The following is a 20,733-nucleotide window of genomic DNA, read 5'->3' as shown; positions in this document are numbered from 1 at the left end:
AAAAGGAAAGAAATGGAAAAAAAATTAAAGAGAAAACGAAAGAAAGAAGGAATGTGAAAGAATGAGATAATATCATACACTATCACCACTACCATCACCACGAAGCACACTGAATCATTTTAAAACGCGGTCACCAAACGAGATAAAACACACGTTGATGAGATAAGGAGTGGCCAAAAAAAATCATGAAAGGATAAGAGAAAGAGAGAGAACCTTTTGACCGTAGACTTAACTAAACCAAACCATACCCAAGTTACACTAATATCTAGCTATAACGTATTACACTATCCTTACACCATTTAATTAACAATATAAAACTCGTATAATTCCCTTGATGATAAAGAAAAGGAAGTTAGAGAGAGAGAGGGGGGGGCAGGATGGGCAATTTTGGGCATCTCTCTCCCCCCAATGCTAATAAAGAGTTAGAGAGTGAGAGAAGAGAGAACAGGGAGGAGAGAGAGAGAGAGAGAGAGAGAGAGAGAGAGAGAGAGAGATCAGGTGGTGGGCACGGGCCGAAGGAGGGAGTGAAGGAGAGAGACAGGGAGGAGGAGGAGGAGGAAGGTGAGGTACGGTAAGGAGGAGGGTCAGGTGGGGCATCTCTCCATCCCTCCCTCCCTCCTTCTCTCCCTCCCTCCTACCCTCCATCCCTCCCTCCCTCTCTCTCTTGCCTACGTAATCAGTGGTTGGCTAGCGGCAAAGACCAGGCAGGGGTTCAGGACGGGCACGGGGCGGGCAGGAGAGTCAGTGTTGAGAGGAACCCAGTGAGAGAGAGTGTTTGTGTGTGCCCCTCGTGTGCGTGTGTGTCCTTAGTGCCCTTTACTATGTGCCAAGCTCCATGGAGTTACTAAGCTTGCTCTTGCGACCGGCGTGTGGACTATGTCAATTATGGATCCTCTAGTGGTGGATGAAGCCCTTAGTGCCTGTCTCGGTGAGTAGAAAAAGGAGTGAGTGTGCGAGTCGGAGAGAGTTGCATTTCTAGTACGTATACGTGGGTTATGCTGTGTGTCTGTGTGTGTGTGTGTGTGTTTATATTATGTGATTTTATATGTGTTTTTCCTTCCTTTTCTGAGCTTTCCTTGAATTAGAGAGAGAGAGAGAGAGAGAGAGACAGCTCCCTAAAACACTCCCGAAGAAGAAAGAGAAAAAAATGAGTGGGTTATGTATGACGTATGAGTGTGTGTGTGTGTGTGTGTGTTTATATGTGTTTTTCCTTCCTTTTCTTAGCTTTCGTTGAATTAGAGAGAGAGACAGACTCCTAAAACACACGAAGAAGACAGAGAAAAAAATGAGTGTTGCAGTTCTAGTTTACGCGGGTTATGTATGACGTATGTGTGTGTGTGTGTGTGTGTGTGTGTGTGTGTGTGTTTTTATATGTGTTTTCTTTCTTTTCTGAGCTTTCCTTGAGTAAGAGAAAGAGACAGCCCCCTAAAACACAGCAGAAGAAGAAGAAAGAGAAAAAAAATGGGTGTTCTGGTATACGCGGGTTATGTATAATGCATGTGTGTGTGTTATGTGTCTTTATATGTGTTTTCCTTCCTTTCTGAGCTTTCCTTGAATTAGAGAAAGAGAGAGCCCCCTAAAACACAGCAGAAGAAGAAGAAGAAAGAGAAAAAAATGGGTGTTCTGGTATACGCGGGTTATGTATAATGCATGTGTGTGTGTTATGTGTCTTTATATGTGTTTTCCTTCCTTATGAGCTTTCTTTAGTGCATTTTGTGATATTAAAGAGTGAGAAAGAGTTGCATTACGAAAAGGAAGGTTGTGGGGAGAAATAACCAATGGATATATATAGGGAGGTCATGACAATTATGTAATGGTGTGTATATATAAGTTAGTTTATACGTGTTTTTCTTCATTAATATTAAGGTTTTCTCAGCTGTACGTTGTGAAAAGAGAGAGTGAGATTGAGTGAGTTGCATTTCCAGAGGGTTGAAAGGAGAAAATAATGCATGTGGGTAGGCTAAGATGTATAGTAATCCCTTTACGTGTCATAGTATAAAATTTCCGTGTGTATATTGAGCAAGAAAGAGGGAGAGAGTTGCATTTCCAGAGGGTTGAAAGGAGAAAATAATGCATGTGGGTAGACTAAGATGTATATTAATCCCTTTACGTGTCATAGTATAAAATTTCCGTGTGTATATTGAGCAAGAAAGAGGGAGAGAGTTGCATTTCCAGAGGGTTGAAAGGAGAAAATAATAATGTGGGTAGACGAAGATGTATATTAATTAATGCCCTTACGTTTCATTATATAAGATTTCTGTGTTTATTGAGAACGAGAGAGGGAGTGAGTTGCATTTCCAGAGGGTTGAAAGGAGAAAATAATAATGTGGGTAGACAATGATGTATATTAATCGCTTTACGTGTCATAGTATAAAATTTCCGTGTGTATATTGAGCAAAAAAGAGGGAGAGAGTTGCATTTCCAGAGGGTTGAAAGGAGAAAATAATGCATGTGGGTAGACGAAGATGTATATTAATGCCCTTACGTTTCATTATATAAGATTTCTGTGTGTTTATTGAGAACGAGGGAGGGAGAGAGTTGCATTTCCAGAGGGATGAAAGGAGAAAATAATAATGTGGGTAGACGAAGATGTAAAAGCCCTTACGTTTCATTATATAAGATTTCTGTGTGTTTATTGAGAACGAGAGAGGGAGTGAGTTGCATTTCCAGAGGACTGAAAGGAGAAACAATGCATGTAAGTAGACGAAGATATATATTAATGCCCTTACGTTTCATAATATATAAGAGCTCTGTGTGTATATTAAGAACGAGAGAAGGGGAGAGTTGCATTTCCAGAGGGTTGAAAGGAGAAAATGATGGATGTAGGCAGACGAAGATATATATGAATGCCTTTACATTTCATAATATAAGAGCTCTGTGTGTAAATTAAGAACGAGAGAAGGGGAGAGTTGCATTTCCAGAGGGTTGAAAGGAGAAAATGATGGATGTAGGCAGACGAAGATATATATGAATGCCTTTACGTTTCATAATATAAGAGCTCTGTGTGTAAATTAAGAACGAGAGAAGAGGAGAGTTGCATTTCCAGAGGGTTGAAAGGAGAAAATGATGGATGTAGACAGACGAAGATATATATGAATGCCTTTACGTTTCATAATATATAAGAGCTCTGTGTGTATATTAAGAACGAGAGAAGGGGAGAGTTGCATTTCCAGAGGGTTGAAAGGAGAAAATGATGGATGTAGGCAGACGAAGATATATATGAATGCTTTTACGTTTCATAATATAAGTTTACTGTGTGTATATTGAGAAAGAAAGAGGGAGAGAGAAGGAGAGATATATATTTGCATGTCTAGATAATTGAAAGGATAAAATAATGCATGTGGGTAGACGAAGATGTATATTAATCCCTCTACGTTTCATAATATAAGATTTCTGTGTGTATATTAATTAAGGAAGAGAGAGGGAGAGAAAGAAAGAGAGACAGAGTTGCATTACCAGATATAGTTGAAAGGAGAAAATAACGTTGATGTATGTTATGTGTCTACCTCTCATAATACGATTTCTGTGTGTTAGAAAGGAAGGGAAAGAGAAAGAAAGAGAGACAGAGTTGCATTACCAGATATAGTTGAAAAGAGAAAATAACGTAGATATATGTTATGTGTCTACCTCTCATAATAAGATTTCTGTGTGTAGGATATATCATGAAAGGCAGAGAAAGAAAGAGATCGAGTTGCATGGTATCAAAAGTTAGGTTAAGTAAGGGATAGGAATAGATAAAATTACATATACGAGTTGCATTTATATTTTCCTTTACCCAGATAAGTTATGTGTTTATAAGTAGGCTATGTTTGTCTTGCTAAATAAACTTCTGAATATATAAAAAAAAAATGTTGATATATAGATTAGTTGAAATTCCAGTAAAGGTTAAATGATGAGAGTGTAGGTATTAGTATTGTAAATTATTGCAAAAAGGAGAGAGAAAAAAAAGAGATAACGGTTAGAGAGAGAGAGAGAGAGACACGTGGGTGAACAGGAATATTGCATTAGGCTACGTGTGTTACTGTACCATAAAAAAAAACATATAGTTCATCCACATCATAGCCGCGCGCGCCCTCAGTGCTAATCTCTGTAACATATGAGGTAGTCCTATATTTTCTATTTAATTAATTTTTGGGAGATATTAATGATTCAGTTCTTATTTTTTCTTTTTAATTCGCTTTTCCTTCTATAATAGGCTAGTTTTAGGGAGATATCAATAATTCAGTTTTTCAATTTTCTATATAATTCACTTTTTCATCCATAATAGGCTAGTTTTAGGGGGATATTAATAATTCAATTCTTTAATTTTCTTTCTAATTCACTTTTCCTTCCATAATAGGCTAGTTTTAAGGGGGATATGAGGTATTTTTAGTGTCAAGGAATAATTAAACGTAAATGTGAATGGTTGACATAATAATAATAATAATAATAATAATAATAATAATAATAATACTCGATGGTGATGATGCAAAAGAGTTCCACAGTTGACAGAATTCACCTCTTGTTATTGTTGTTGTTATTATTAATGTTGTTTTATCATATCTAATCTTTCCCTTCCCTCCCTCCCTCCCTCTCTTCCTTTCTTCCCTCCCTCCCTCCCTCCCTCATGCCTCCACCTCTCCCTCCCTCCCTCCCTCCCTTCCTTTGTATCATTTTTGTATCTGTTCTCTCATACCCTTTTCCTCTGTCCCTTTTTCCTCCTTTCTTCCTTCTTTATTCCCTTCTTCCTCTCTCCTCCCTCTCCTTTATTTCCTCCTTGTCTCCTTTTCATCTCCTTCCTCTTCCTTTCCTCTTCTTTGCGTTTCCACTGGTTCTTTTTCCTCCTTTCCTTTTTCATCCTTCATTTTCTTCCCTTTTTCTTCCCATTCCTTCTCTATCTATCTATATCTATCTATCTATCTATCTATTTCTATTGGACACGACTGACAGCATCTTCTCCTCCTTCTTCTTCTTCTTCTTCTTCATACTCTCATTCCTGTTTATATTCTGACTACTACTACTACTACTACTACTACTACTACTACTACTGATACTAATACCACCACCACCACTACTAGCCTACTACTACTACTACTACTACTGTTCTTGTTGTTGTTGTTGTTGATGGTGATAACAGCGGCCGGGAAGTCCCAGTCGGTGAAGGAGATACAAAATAGCAGTCAGTCATCAGTCATCCTTTATCGGAGGGATACGGTGTGTGTTTGAAGAGACCCCCCTGATAGGCAAGCGTTTATCTCTCTCTCTCTCTCTCTCTCTCTCTCTCTCTCTCTCTCTCTCTCTCTCTCTCTCTCTCTCGTCTTTTTCCTACTTCCATACGTTTTTTTTTTCCTTGTTTCCTTTTTTTCATCTTTTTTCCGTCCTCGCATTTTTTATTTCTCCTTAAATATCATAATCACTTTTTTTTCTTCTTTTTCTTCGCCTTCTTCTTCATCTTCTTCTTCTACTGCTTCTTCTTCTTCTTCTCCATCATCATCATCATCTTCTTCTTCTTCTTCTTCTTCTTCTTCTTCTTCCCATGAAACTCAAAATCCCCAACGTAATTTTTTCTTTCATAACTTTTTTTTTCATCCGATTAAAATATTACAGCTATTTACTTTTATATACTTAACATCTAACTTCCTCCCTATATACTTGTAACCAAATATCAATCTATCTAGGAGTATTAGGCTAGTATTATAATAGGTCCTCGCTCGATCCCTTTTCTCTCCTTAACAGCTATTTGCATTTATATACTTAACATCTAACTTCCTCCCTTTATAGTTGTAACCAAATATCAATCTGTCTAGGAGTATTAGGCTAGTATTAAAATATGTCCTCGCTCGATCCCTTTCTCTTCTCCCTTTCTTTCTTGGTGGGCAGCTGGGCTTTTAGGGAGTTTCAAATAGCGAGTTGTCATTATTAGGCCTATGAAAGTGTTAGGCCTGCATAGTAATGAGGTGTGTTAGGGTCCAGTTTCTGTCTACATTTGTTCCCTTCCCTTCCCTTCCCTCTCTACCATCCCTTCACTTCCTTACCCTTCCCAACCCATCCCTTCCCTTCACCTCTTCGATCTTAATTTCTTCCTTCCCTTCCTTCTTTCCCTTCCTTCCCTTCCCGTCCTTCCCTTCCCTTCTTCATCCCTTCCTTCTTTCCCATCCCTTCCCTTCCTTACCCTTCCTTCCCTTCCCTTCTTCATCCCTTCCTTCTTTCCCATCCCTTCCCTTCCTTACCCTTCCCAACCCATCCCCTCCCTTCCCCTCTTCATAACTTTTCTCCTTCCTTTCCTTCTTCCCGTCTCTTTCATCCCTTCTTTCTCTCTTTCCTTCCCTTTTGTCCCCTCTTCATCACTTTCCTTCGTCCCATCCCCTTTTATCTTTACCTTACCTCTTCCCTCCCTCCATTCCGTTTCCACGTTTCCCATTCTCCTTGATACGGAGGTGAGCACTGGAGCCATGTGCCGTGTCTCATTGCGTATGCCTCTCTTGTAGACTTCACTTTCATTTGCGTTGACGTGTGTGTGTGTGTGTGTGTGTGTTGTGAAAGCGATTCTTCCAGTGTTGCCACCTCGAAAAATAGTTTTGTACCGCATGTTGCACCAAAAAAGTACCATTCGTACCATTAAATTTTAAAAATGTACCACAAAATGTACCGCTTTCAATTAAATGAAAATTGATGGTTGACACACATCACCCTTCCCCACTTCCCCCATTATTTACCACATGAAACTCAATGTAAGGTATTTTTGTGTATTTTCAGACTTATGGCTACCTACAAATGATTAAACCATTTATTATTATTATTATTATTATTATTATTATTATTATTATTATTATTATTATTATTATCTAATTTTCTCTCGTATATCCTTTCTTTTCCTTCTTTCATCTCGTTCCCTTTTTAAATCTTTCCTTACAACCTTTCTCTTCTTCCAATACTCACAAACTCCTTTCCCTTCCTTCCTTTTTTCATCTCGTTTCCTTTTTTAAGTCTTTCCTTACAACCTTTCTCTTCTTCCAATACTCACAAACTCCTTTCCCTTCCTTCCTTTTTTCATCTCGTTTCCTTTTTTAAGTCTTTCCTTTCAACCTTTCTCTTCTTCCAATGCTCACAAACTCCTTTCCCTTCCTTCCTTTTTTCATCTCGTTTCCTTTTTAAATCTTTCCTTACAGACTCTCTTCTTCCAATACTCTCAAACTCCTTTCCCTTCCTTCCTTTTTTCATCTCGTTTCCTTTTTTAAGTCTTTCCTTACAACCTTTCTCTTCCAATACTCTCAAACTCCTTTCCCTTCCTTCCTCTCAGTGCTGTGGTTGCGTCATTTCAACACGTATGAGAACAGCCCTCTAAGACTTCTCACCTCGAAATGCAAAACCAAAGCAGAACGAACTAAGCCAACTGTCCCTCTTAGCAACACAACATCTGCCTCCCTTCCATTTGTTTGTGTTACGACGCCCTCCTGTTGTTTCTCCTCCTCCTTCTTCTCCTCCTCCTTCTACTTCGGATGCTGCCTCGGATGCTGCCTCTTGAATGTACCGCACGCAGCTCCTCTCATTCTTATTCATCTTCTTTTGGGTCGCTCTGATTCACTTAGACTCCGTAATGAATAGCATACTGTGATACGGAGTCAGTTAGTCATTCAGTGAGTCAGTTAGTTAGTTAATTAGTTAGGCCATTCAGTCAGTCAGCCAATCGTTTAGCTAGCACCTCAGTCACACAGTCAGTCAGCCATTCAGTCAGTCTCCCAGTCAGTCGGTTAGTCAGTCAGTCAGTAAGCGTGGCGGAGCATATTAAACCGTATTCAAACCTTGTGTGTGTGTGTGTGTGTGTGTGTGTGTGTGTGTGTGTGTGTCCATTCCTTCCTCTGCAATCCTACGAGCTTGGCATCTTCATTTCTCTCTTTTTTTTATCTCTGTGTATCAATTTGCATTTCTCATTACATTCAAGGGTGTGTGTGTCATTGGAATTTCCGGCTCTGTGTGTGTGTGTGTGTGTGTGTGTGTGTGTGTGTGTGCTGACGGTGACCTTAGCTGGCCTTCCTCTCCGCCAGGTTGTTAGTCACGCATTTGTCAGCGTAAACGTTAGACAACATTCCCATTCATCACCACGTCTTCTGCCTTTGTCATCACCACCATCATCATCACCACCATCATCACCACCATCATCATCACCACCACCATCATCATCACCACCACCACCATCATCATCACCACCATCATCACCACCATCATCACCACCACCATCAACACCACCATCACCACCATCACCACCATCATCATCACCACCATCATCACCACCACCATCATGACCACCACCACCATCATCACCACCACCATCATCACCACCACCATCAACACCATCACCACCATCATCACCACCATCATTATCATCACCACCATCATCATCATTACAGTCATTACTATTTTATTATTATTCTCTTCATTATTTTTATTGCGTTTATTTTTATTACATTTACTATTACTCCTCTTCCTCTTCTTCCTTTTCCTCCTACTCTTCCTCCTCCTCCTCCTCCTCCTCCTCCTCCTCTTCCTCCTCCTCCTTCTTCTCCACCTCCACCTCTTCTTCCTCTCACTACTACTACTACTTCTACCACCAGAGAGAGAGAGAGAGAGAGAGAGAGAGAGAGAGAGAGAGAGACAGACTGACTGCACCTGCAAGAATACATTTGATAATAATTAGTAAGCCATTGCACGTGCGTGTGTGTGTGTGCGCGCGTGTGTGTGTGTGTGTGTGTGTGTGTGTGTGTGTGTGTGTGTGGATTTGTGTTAAATAGAAACGGCGAAACAGAGAGAGAGAGAGATTTACATAGATATTTAGACCACACAGACCCAATGAAGAGAGAGAGAGAGAGAGAGAGAGAGAGAGAGAGAGAGAGAGAGAGAGAGAGAGAGAGAGAGTATTACGTCGTTGGATCGGCCTTGCCCGGTCCATGACCTCACTTTAACAGAGAGAGAGAGAGAGAGAGAGAGAGAGAGAGAATGGCACTTAGTGTTTTTTTTTTTTTTCTCTCTCCCTCACTCTCCTTTCATGGATTGCAGGAATGAATTTAGAAGAAGAGGAGGAGGAGGAGAAGGAGGAGAAGGAGGAGGAGGAGAGGCAAATGTCTACGTGGCAATGAATGAACTTGTAAGAAGAGGAGGGAGAAGAAGAAAAAGAAGGAAGAGGAGGAGGAGGAGAAGAGGAGGAGGAGGAAAAATTTACTGAACATATTTTACGATTTCAAAAGGAGTGAAGAGTGTAATTATGAATAACGAATCTTCTTCCTCCTCCTCCTCCTCCTCGTCTTCCTTCTCGCCTCCTCCTTCTGTTCAAAAAATCCTTTCCTATTTGAACCCAGATATAAAAAAAAAAAAATCAGAGAGAGAGAGAGAGAGAGAGAGAGAGAGAGAGAGAGTCAAGTTTCTTCCTTATCGTCAAATACATCACGAAGAAGGAGGAGGAGGAGGAGGAGGAGGAGAAGGAGGAGGAAAAATAAGAATAGGAAGAAAAATATGATAAGGAAGAGGAGGAGGAGGAAGAAGAAAAAGAAAAATTAGAATAGGAAGAAAAATGGAGGACCAGGATGAAAAAAATACGAAAATTATGATAAGGAAGAAGAGGAGGAGGAGGAGGAGGAGGAGGAGGGCGTCACCGTTGCTCTCATCTCTTGTTAGGATTTCGGAGCGGGGTGCGGCAGGAGGAGGAGGAGGAGGAGGAAAGGTAGAGGAAGAGAGGAGGAGGAGGAGGAGGAGGAGGAGGAAAGGTAGAGGAAGAGAGGAGGAGGAGGAGGTCAATGCCTGGTCAGTGAACTTGGTGCATGTGGTGTTGGTGGTGGTGATGGTAGTGGTGATGGTGGTGGTGGTAATGGTGGTGGTGATGGTGGTGGTGGTGGTGGTGGTGGTGATGGTGGTGGTGATGGTGGTGTTGGTGATGATGGTGGTGGTGGTGGTGGTGATGGTAGTGGTGGTGGTGGTAATGGTGGTGGTGATGGTGGTGGTGATGGTGGTGGTGATGGTGGTGGTGATGGTGGTGGTGATGATGGTAGTGGTGGTGATGGTGGTGGTGACTGATTGACTGGTTGACTGACTGACTGAGTGACTGAATAGGTGATTGGCTGACTTGCTTTCTGACTGATTTGCTGACTGACTGACTGACTGACTGACTGACTGACTAACTAGCTGACTGACTGACTGACTGACTGACTAACTAGCTGACTGACTGACTGACTGACTGACTAACTAGCTGACTGACTGACTGACTGACTGACTGACTGACTGACTAACTAGCTGACTGATTAGGTAGCTGGCTGGCTGACTAACTGACTGACTGACTGACTAGCTGACTGATTAGGTAGCTGGCTGGCTGACTGACTGACTGACTGACTAACTGACTGAATGACTAACTAGCTGACTGATTAGGTAGCTGGCTGGCTGACTAACTGACTGACTGACTGACTAGCTGGTTGACTGACTAACTGACTGACTGACTAACTATCTGATTGACTGACTGACTACCTAATTAACTGATTGACTGACTGACTGACTTTCAATGATGCAATATTAACTAGAATGATAAATATATATATACAGTTATCTCTCTCTCTCTCTCTCTCTCTCTCTCTCTCTCTCTCTCTCTCTCTCTCTCTCTCTCTCAGACGTGGCATGGCTCACCTTCGGGCTACCCACTCCTCCCTCCCTCCCTCCCTTTCCTCCAGTCTCTCCCTCCCTTCCTTCATTTGCTCCCTTTTCCATTCTCTCTCTCTCTCTCTCTCTCTCTCTCTCTCTCTCTCTCTCTCTCTCTCTCTCTCTCTCTCTCTCTCTTCCTTTCCTTCTATTCTATTTTGATTGTTTTTGTCTTTTCTTTCTATTTCCTTCTTTTCTTTCTTTTTCTTATTCCTTCTTTCTCTTCTCTTTTTTCTCCTCTTTTTTCCTTTTCTCCTATTCTTTTTTTCCCCCTTCTTATTTCTTTTCTTTCTATTTTTCTTCTTTTCTTTCTCTTCTCTTCTTCTTCTTACTTCCTTTATTTGTTTTCCTTCTTCCAATTTCTTTCTCATTCTCTTCTTCCTCTTCTTCCTTTCCTTTCTTCTAATTCTTCTTTCTCATAAATTTTTCTCACTTTTTCCTTCTCGCATTTTCTCCATTGTCATTTTCCTTCTTGTTCATCTTCTCGTTCTTGTTCATCTTCATCGTTATCTTCTTCTTCATCATCATTGTCGCAAAACATCGCAGTAAGTCAACAAGGAGGAGGAGGAGGAGGAGAAGAAGGAGGAGGAGAAGAAGGAGGTTGAGGGCCCCCAAAGGCTTCAAGTAACCACAGAAGCAATGTTATTAGGAGGAGGAGGAGGAGGAGGAGGAGAAGATGCAGTGTATTTAAGATTAGATTGTTTCTTGCACTCTTTTATTAATGTCTCCTCCTCCTCCTCCTCCTCCTCCTCCTTCTCTTTGTCCTTCTCCTCCCGTTTTGGCGTATAGGACTTGTTGTTGTTGTTGTTGTTTTGTCAAGATGGACGCTGAATATTAATGAAAACTAAAGGTGATTTTTTTTTTTTGGCTCAAGACGTGTGTGTGTGTGTGTGTGTGTGTGTGTGTGTGTGTGTGTGTTAACCCGTTTTCGTACGCGTACTAAACAGGAATGGAACGCGTTGAAAAGCGGAACATTTAATTAAGTTTTCTTCCCTCCTCCTCCTCCTCCTCCTCCTTCGCTTCTTCTTCTTCTTCTTCTTCTTCTCTTCTCCTCCTTCTCCTCCTCTTCTTCCATTCTTCTCTTTCTTCCTCCTCCTCCTTTTTCTTCTTTATCAAACTCTCTGACACCTATGTTATTAGTCATCTTCAGAGAGAGAGAGAGAGAGAGAGAGAGAGAGAGAGAGAGAGAGAGAGAGAGAGAGAGAGGTGGGCAGTAAATTCTAAAAAAAAAAAAAAAAACAGCTGAGGGTGGAGTACATAAGCTTAACCTGTGCGTGTGTGTGTGTGTGTGTGTGTGTGTGTGTGTGTATTATAAGTTTTTTTGGTCATCTTTTCCCTTATAAGGCTGTGTGCTCGTGTGTGTGTGTGTGTGTGTGTGTGCTTGAGGGCTTGTGTGGACTCAAGAGGAAGTATTAAAAAAAAAAAAAAGTTAATCATTCTTTGTTCACTTAGGTCAATCTTGGTAGTGATAGTAGTAGTAGTAGTAGTAGTAGTAGTAGTAGTACAGGAAAGAAAAGCAATCGTATACTATTTTCCTTATCTTTTTCTTTTTTTTCTTTATTTTCCTCGTGTTTTTCTTGTTCTTTTTCTAGTTCATCATCGCCATCATTCTCTCTATCTTTATTTCTTTTTTTCTATTCTTCATTTCTTTCTTTCTCTCCTTTCTTTTCCTCGTGTTTTTCTTGTTCTTTTTCTCGTTCATCATCGCCATCATTCTCTCTATCTATCTTTATTTATGTCCATTCTTAACTTCTTTCTTCCTCTCCTTACTTATCTTCGCGCTATCTCTTTCTCTCTTTTCTTATTTGCATTCCATAACATCATCTCATAGGGTCAAAGGTTAATAAACACACACACACACACACACACACACACACACACACACACTAAAAAAAACATACCTTACATAACCTAACCTTATACGAACCATACCACCACAGATAACAACATATACCAATATTACCTACATTAGCATCAACAGCAACCAGTAACATAACATAGCCGCTACATAACAACCATAAACATTGCAGAGATAACAGAGTAACCCATAGCATCAGTAACATCATCTCTCCACACACACACAGATGCACTTACTATAAATATGTATCTCTACTTATTATTTGGGGTACCGTAGATGTAGTTTTTTGGTCACTTTTTCCTGTTTCTTTTTCTATACCCTTCCTCTGATATAAGACAAGACAGTAACAACTCCCTTCTTCTTCCCTCCTCCTCCTCCTCCTCCTCCTCCTCCTCCTCCTTTCTTCTTCCTCTTTCGTCTTTCTCAAATCATTCACACACACACACACACACACACACACACACACACACACACACACACACACACACACACACATTTTATAAACATAATTCGCTACTTTTAATTTGGGGGACCTTTAGATGTAGTTTTTCGGTAGCTTTTTCCTGATGCGTTTTCTATACCGTTCCTTTCTTCCTCTGTTATATAAGACCAGTCAGCAACAGCACCCCTTACACACACACACACACACACACACACACACACACACACACACACACACTCTATACACATAATTCTCTACTTTTTATTTTGGGTAGATGTAGTTTTATGCTCACTTTTTCCTGATGCATGCTCTATACCGTTCCTTTCTTCCTCTGTTATATAAGAAGGCAGTAACAATACCCCTTACACACACATACATACACATTCTATACACATAATTCTCTACTTTTTATTTTGGGTAGATGTAGTTTTATGCTCACTTTTTCCTGATGCATGCTCTATACCGTTCCTTTCTTCCTCTGTTATATAAGAAGGCAGTAACAATACCCCTTACACACACATACATACACATTCTATACACATAATTCTCTACTTTTTATTTTGGGTAGATGTAGTTTTATGCTCACTTTTTCCTGATGCATGCTCTATACCGTTCCTTTCTTCCTCTGTTATTATAAGAAGGCAGTAACAATACCCCTTGCACACACATACATACACATTCTATACACATAATCCTCTACTTTTTATTTTGGGTAGATGTAGTTTTTCGGTCTATTTTCCCTGTTGCCTATTTTACAGTCCCTTTCCTCCTTTGCTATATAAGACAAGAACTGTAAACAACACATACACACACATATGCACTTGTAACTTGATTCTCTGCTTCTTATTTTGGGCAGATGTAATTTTATGATCACTTTTTCCTATTGCTTTTTCCTACACCTTCGATTCCTTCCTCGGTTATGTAAGACAAGAACTGTAAACAACACATACACACACATACACTAGTAACTTGATTATCTACTTCTTATTTTGGGTAGATGTAGTTTTATGATCACTCCTTCCTGTTGCTTTTTCCTACACCTTCGATTCCTTCCTCGGTTATGTAAGGAGAACACAGGAACACCACCCTTACACGCACTAACACACGCACGAACACAGCAGCATACACCATCACCACCATCACCACCATCACCAGACAATGTTATATAAAAAGGAACACAATTGGCAGGAAGCGTAATGGGATCGGATTCTCCATTTGCCAGATAGCTTTCAGAAGTCCATCAGGGTATGTGCGTTTGTGGTTAGCGGAGTGCCTAAGGGTATTGGATAAGGTACTGGGGCCTTGGGTATTTGTGCAGGGGGGGAGGGTAGGAGTGGGTATGTGTGTGCATGTGTGTATGTGTGATCTTAATGTGAATCTTGGTGTGTGTGTGTGTGTGTGTGTACTTTAAACATAGAAGGAAGAGAAAGACGAGGAAGGAGAGGGAGAGGAGGAAGAGGAAGAAGAAGAGGAAGAGAAGGAAGAGGAAAAGGAAGGGGCGGAAGGGAGGAAAAAGGAATAAAAGCAGAAATAAGAAGACATTGAAGAAAGAGAAAGACGAGAAAGGAGAGGGAGAGGAGGAAGAGGAAGAAGAGGAGGAAGAGAGAGAAAAGGAAAAGGAAGGGGCGGAAGGGAGGGAAAGAAGACAAAAGGAAGAGGAAGATGTGAAAAGAGGAAAAGGAGGAAGATGAAGAAGAAGAAGAGGAAGAGAGAGAAGAGGAAAAGGAAGGGGCGGAAGGGAGGGAAAGAAGACACAGAAGGAAGAGGAAGAGGAGGAAGAGGAAGAAGAAGAGGAAAGTATGTTATTGCTATAGGGTCCGGGGGGGGGGGGGGTTAATTGCCGGCCATTGCAAGTCCAGTTCGCGATCGGGCCGTGGGGTGAGGCTGAGTTGAATACACACACACAAAGGAACTCTCGCTTCAGGCAAATCTCCATAAAATCGCTTAGTTGAAGTTGTTTGACCACTCTGAAAGACGCGTGTAAGTGTGTGTGTGTGTGTGTGTGTGTGTGTGTGTGTGTGTGTGTGTGTGTGTGTGTGTGTGTGTGTGTGTGTGTGTGTGTGTGTGTGTGTGTGTGTGTGTGTGTGTGTGTTAACTTATATATTTTTTTTCCTCCTTTCCTGTTTACTTTTCATCATTTTTTTCCTGTTATTTAATTTTTTCCTTCTTTTCGCTTCTATATCATTTTTTTTTGTGTTATTTCTTTGTTTTTCTCCTTCCTTGTTTCCTTTTTTTTTCCTTCTTTCCTTCGTCATTCATTTTTTTCTTGTGTTAATTTCCTTTTCATTTTTGTATATTTTCCTTGCTTTCTCTCTCTCTCTCTCTCTCTCTCTCTCTCTCTCTCTCTCTCTCTCTCTCTCTCTCCATACCTCCACCATTCTTTTTTCCCTCCTTTCCTTCTCTCATTCCCTCCATCTCCCTCTCTTTCTTTCCTCCCTCTCTCTCTCTCTTCCCCCATCTCCTCCCCTCTCTTTCTTTCCTATCCCCTCTCCCTCCCCCCTTCTCCCTCTCCCTCCCTCCCTCCTTCTCCACAACAATGCAAGCTTCCGTTATGCCACCTCAAGTTACCTGTCATTTCACCTTCGTTAATTATGCATACGTAAGGCAGGTAGGTAGGTAGGCCATACAGGTAGGGAGCTGCTTGGTTTATCGTGTTCATTATTCATAAGCGTCACGGCCTCAGGTGAACAGCGGCAGGTGGAGGGAAAGATTTAAATGAGGTGTGTGCTGTTAATTAGTTTACCTGGTGTGTGGTGATGGTGAGGATGAGGAGGAGGTTGTGGTGGTGGTGGTGGATGTTGATTGGGATGAAGAGGAGAAGGAGGAGGAGGAGGAGGAGAAAAAGGAGGAAGAGTAGATGTGATATAATAGGAGGAGAAGAAGAAGGAGGAAGAGGAGAAAGGATGAGGAGGAGGAAGAGGAGGAACATGAGCATGAATCTTATTAGCAGGAGGAAGAGGAGGAGGAAGAAGAAGAAGAAGAAGAAGAAGAAGAAGAACACAGAGGAATCCACAAAACGAACAGATACCAGGAAAAAAAGGAGAAGGAAGAGGAAGAAGAGAGAGAAAAAAAAATAAGAGGAGGAAAACATGAACCAGAAGTAGAAGGAAGGACGAATACCAGGAAGAAGAGAAGGAGGCATAGCAAGAGAAGGAAGAGGAGGAGAAGGAGGAGGCAGAAGAAGAAGAAGAAGAAGGGAGGGGTCACTATTTAGCCAGGCAAGAAAGACAAGCAGGAGAAGAAAGAAGAAGAGGAATAGGAGGAAAAAGAAAAGCAGAAGAAGAAGAAACAGGAGAGGAAAAGGAAAGGTCAACCCGAGCAGGAGAGACAGACAGGTGGCCGAGGTAGGGGTAGTCTTCCATCTCTCTCCACCTGTCCATCTCTCCACCTCTCTACCTGCCAATCACTCCACCTCTCACCTGGGGCTTGAGAGAACACATGTCATCACCTTGTTCTTGGTGGTGGTGGTGGTGGTGGCGGTGGGGCATACTGGTTGTGGTTGTGGGATACGAAGTTGTGGTTGGGGGTTGGTGACGATGGTGGTGGTGGTGGTGGGGTATACTTGTTGTGGTTGGGGGTTGGTGATGATGGTGGTGGTGGTGGTGGGGTATACTGGTTGTGGTTGTGGGATACGAAGCTGTGGTTGGGGGTTGGTGATGATGGTGGTGGTGGGGTAAACTGATTATGGTTGTGGGGTTGGGGGTTGGTGATGATGGTGGTGGTGGTGGTGGTGGTGGGTATCGATGGTAGTGATGTTAAAGAAAGATTGAGACGAAGTGGAGATGACTCTGAGAGGTGGTGGTGGTGGTGGTGGAGGTGGTGGTGGAGGTGGTGATTGAAAAGTAATAGCATGGTGTAATGGGTACCTGCTGGTGATGAATGGGTGGTGGTGGTGGTGGTGGTGGTGGTGGTGACTTGGGTGGTGAATTGAACAGGTCAGACATATTGATAGATAGATAGATAGATAGATAGATAGATACACAGATGACAAACAAAGTAAAGAAGAAAATGAGAAAAAAGAAGAAGTAGAAGAAGAAGAAGAAGAAGAAGAAAGAAAGAAAATAATAACTGAATGACGAGGAAGAGAGAACGTAGAAAGGAAGGAAGAGGAGGAGGAGGAAGAGAAGAAGGAAGAAGAAGAAGAAGAAGAAAAAGAAGGAAGAGGAATGATGTGGTAAGGAAGAGGAAGAAGAGTAACAGAATATGATCGTTAGAAGAAGAAGAAGAAGAAGAAGAAAAAGAAGGAAGAGGAATGATGTGATAAGGAAGAGGAAGAAGAGTAACAGAATATGATCGTTAGAAGAAGAAGAAGAAGAAGAAGAAGGAGAAGAAGAAGAAGAAGAAGAAAAAGAAGGAAAAGGAAGAAGAGTAACAGAATATGATCGTTAGAAGAAGAAGAAGAAGAAGAAGAAGGAGAAGAAGAAGAAGAAGAAGAAAAAGAAGGAAGAGGAAGAAGAGTAACAGAATATGATCGTTAGAAGAAGAAGAAGAAGAAGAAGAAGAAGAAGAAGACATGATGGGACTTAAAGTGATTTGTTTTAGTCCTCCATTACGACCTCTTTGCCCTTTACGAGGAGGAGGAGAAGAAGGAGGAGGAGGAAGAGGAGGAGGAAGAGGAGGAGGAGGAGGAAGAATACTAGGAAAAAGTCGCTTAAGAATAATTTTTTGTGGTGGGAGTGGCGATAAGAGAGAGAGAGAGAGAGAGAGAGATGGATTTTGGCCTTGTAGTAGTTTTGTGTCTAAAATACCAAGCATCTCTCTCTCTCTCTCTCTCTCTCTCGATGACGTAAATGGAAAGTCCCAACCCAAGGGAGGAGGAAGAGGAGGAGGAAAGAGGAGGAGGAGGAGGAGGGAGGAGGAGGAGGAGGAGGAGGAGGAGAGGAGGAGAGAGAGAGAGAGAGAGAGAGAGAGAGAGAGAGAGAGAGAGAGAGAGAGAGAGAGAACCTTGAGGATGAAAAATAATATTCCAAGCATTTATAAACCTCTCTCTCTCTCTCTCTTATTATTATTATTATTATTATTATTATTATTATTATTTTCGTTATTCCTCTCCGTTATGTTTTCCTCTCTTCTATTTGTTATTGTTCTCCTCCTCCTCCTCCTCCTCCTCCTCCTCCTCCTCCTCCTCCACCTCCTCACACTTTCCCCGATTGAACTCTTTAAACCTGTCCTTCCTGAGGTCACTAACCGAACCTTTCTCTCTCTCTCTCTCTCGACCAGTTTCTTTGTGAGTGAATCGTTTTTTATTTTTTATTTTTTATTGTTTTATTTATATTTATTTATTTAGTGTGTGTGTGTGTGTGTGTGTGTGTGTGTGTGTGTGTGTGTGTGTGTGTGTGTGTGTGTGTGTGTGTGTGTGTGTGTGTGTGTGTGTGTTTTCCTTGCTCCGAATATTGAGACATTTAAAAGTTGTATATCTAGAGGAGGAGGAGAGAAAGGGAGAAGTAGGAGACAGTAGAATTTTTTTTTAATGTTGTTTTTCTCCTTTTTTCTTTCCTCCTCCTCCTCCTCCTCCTCCTGATCCTCCTCCTCCTTTTTCTTCTTTCTCCTGCACAATCTCCACTTCAAAACCTCCTCTGACACACACACACACACACACACACACACACACACACACATGGTAAGTCCCAAAGTCAAATGATCAAGTGTGTGTGTGTGTGTGTGTGTGTGTGTGTGTGTGTGTGTTATCCTTCGAACTTGTTTTCCACCTTACCACGAAGTGACCTTGAGAGAGAGAGAGAGAGAGAGAGAGAGAGAGAGAGAGAGAGAGAGAGAGAGAGAGAGAGAGAGAGAGAGAGATTGGTATTACTACTACTACTACTACTACTACTACTACTACTACTACTTGAGGTGATAAGATACACACACACACACACACACCCACACACACATCCCATTCCCCCCCTCTCTCTCTCTCTCTCTCTCTCTCTCTCTCATCAAGTTATCTCTCCTATCAGTATCCCTCCATTCTCCCTCCCTCCCTCCCTCCCTCCGTTTCGTCTCCCTTCCTTTCTCTCTCCATTTCCTCCTTTCCCTCCTTCTATCTCTCCCTCCTTCCTTCATTCCTTTATCTCTCTCCTTCATCAATTTCCTTCCTTTCCTCCCTTCTCCTCTTCCGTCTTTCCCTTCATTCCTTTCCTTGTCTTCATTCCTGTTATCTTTCTCTCTCTCTTCCCTTTCTCTCTTCTCCTTCATTTATCTCCGTTCTTTCTTCCTCTCTGTCCCTCTCTCTGTTTCAAACCTCACCCCATCCTCTCCCTCCACTCCCTTACCTTCCCTCCCCGTCCTATTCCTTCCTCCATCCTCCCCTTCCCTTCCCCCTTCCTCCCATCCTCTGCTGCTGCTGTGAAGGGCTTGATAACGTATCTATACCCAACTGGTCACGTAGGCAAGATGACATGACTCACGTTCAACCCTTTCAGTCAACCCTAAAATAAATCCATTCTCTGTTAACCGTAAAGAAAATGGGAGAAGGTTAAGGGAGGAGAAAGAGGAAGAGGGGGAGTTGGGATGTATTTGGTGGTATCCCTGTTGTTACTGTAGCCTTTCTCTGTGTGTGTGTATGTGTGTGTGTGTGTGTGTTGTGGTTGCCATCTGCCCCCCTATCGGCTTCTGTTTGATTAGGCCACGAGGCAGGACATCACGTAGGTTGGTCGATAGGTCGGTGTGTAAGTAGGGTAGGTTGGTGTGTTTGTGTGCGTAAGTATGTTTGTGTTTGTGGATAGGAAAGGATAGGATGGGTAGGTAGGTGGGGAAGTAGTTAAGTATGTAAGTAGGTAGGTATGTACTATATATGTCTCTATCAATATCTATCAATCTATCTATCTATCTTTCTCTTACACATCCAAAGTAAAAGAAGAAAATGCAGAACGAACATCTTAATACAAACTACAATTCAAAATCATACCAAAAACAAATACAATATATACAATAATAAAAATAATGGTTAGGTTAGGTTAGGTTATTCCATCGTCTACCCTTAAAAACAACACCCACCTCCCTCCTCCTCCTCCTCCTCCCTCACCCCGTTTTCTGTGGACCTAAAATGTTCATCGTTGTGTTATAGCGAAGTTCTTCCTCTCCTTCTCCGTCTCTGTGTTCTGGTTATGTCTACGAAGTCGTGTTGATAGGGAGGATTGAGGCGTTGTCTTGTGTTAAAGTAAGATAGCTGCTGGATGGGAAGGAGAACGAGGAGGATTTAGATTTGAAAAGAGGGGATCAGTCGTGTTCTAATGAGTGTTTCTTCAGGATCATGGTACAGAAGAAGCCTCACACTACCACCAGGGTCATAAAACTACCCCTGGAAATGCCCACAACGCCTACGAAAGCCTTGTCAAATATGTGTTCTTGGGCTTGGTCTTGTAAACGACCTTAAGATTTTTCCTTCCTTCTTCCTCTCTACGTCTTTGTGTTCTGGTTGTGTCTCTACGAAGTCGTGTTGATAGGAAGGGTTGAAGCGTTGATCTTCTATTCCTCTTTTCTCTCCTCATGATTTTTTTTCGTTATTTTCATTCGTCCAATTTTTTTTCTGATTTTCGTTCTTCCTTTCTTTTCTGTTATGTTATAGTTCTTGTACATGTTCTTCCTGTTCTTTTTCCTCCTCTTCAATTGCTTCTCGTTCTTCTGTATTGCCTGTTGTAGGAAAGAAGGAAGAAGGGAAGGAAACAGAAGCGAAGGAAGGAAGGAAAAGAGGAAGAAAGGAAGGAAACAAGAGAAGGAAGGAAGGAAAAAGGGGGGAAAGGGAAGGAAGGAAGGAAGGAAAGTGGGAAGAGAGGAA

At 41.7% G+C, this 20,733-nt stretch overlaps 1 protein-coding gene across 1 annotated transcript in view; it reads left to right on the top strand.

Annotated features, from left to right (window-relative positions):
* The first annotated feature begins 712 nt into the window (after positions 1-712).
* LOC126999734 (myelin regulatory factor-like protein) overlaps positions 713-20,733 on the top strand; it is a 70,369-nt gene continuing 50,348 nt past the window's right edge. Inside the window, exon 1 of the mRNA XM_050862570.1 lies at positions 713-928. Coding sequence (XP_050718527.1) covers positions 877-928 — 52 coding nt within the window. The 5' untranslated portion in view covers positions 713-876. The remainder of the gene's footprint in view (positions 929-20,733) is intronic.

The sequence above is a fragment of the Eriocheir sinensis genome, chromosome 17 (genome assembly GCF_024679095.1).
Source record: "Eriocheir sinensis breed Jianghai 21 chromosome 17, ASM2467909v1, whole genome shotgun sequence".
NCBI classification, from domain to species: domain Eukaryota; kingdom Metazoa; phylum Arthropoda; class Malacostraca; order Decapoda; family Varunidae; genus Eriocheir; species Eriocheir sinensis.
This window is presented reverse-complemented; position numbering and strand designations above follow the sequence as displayed.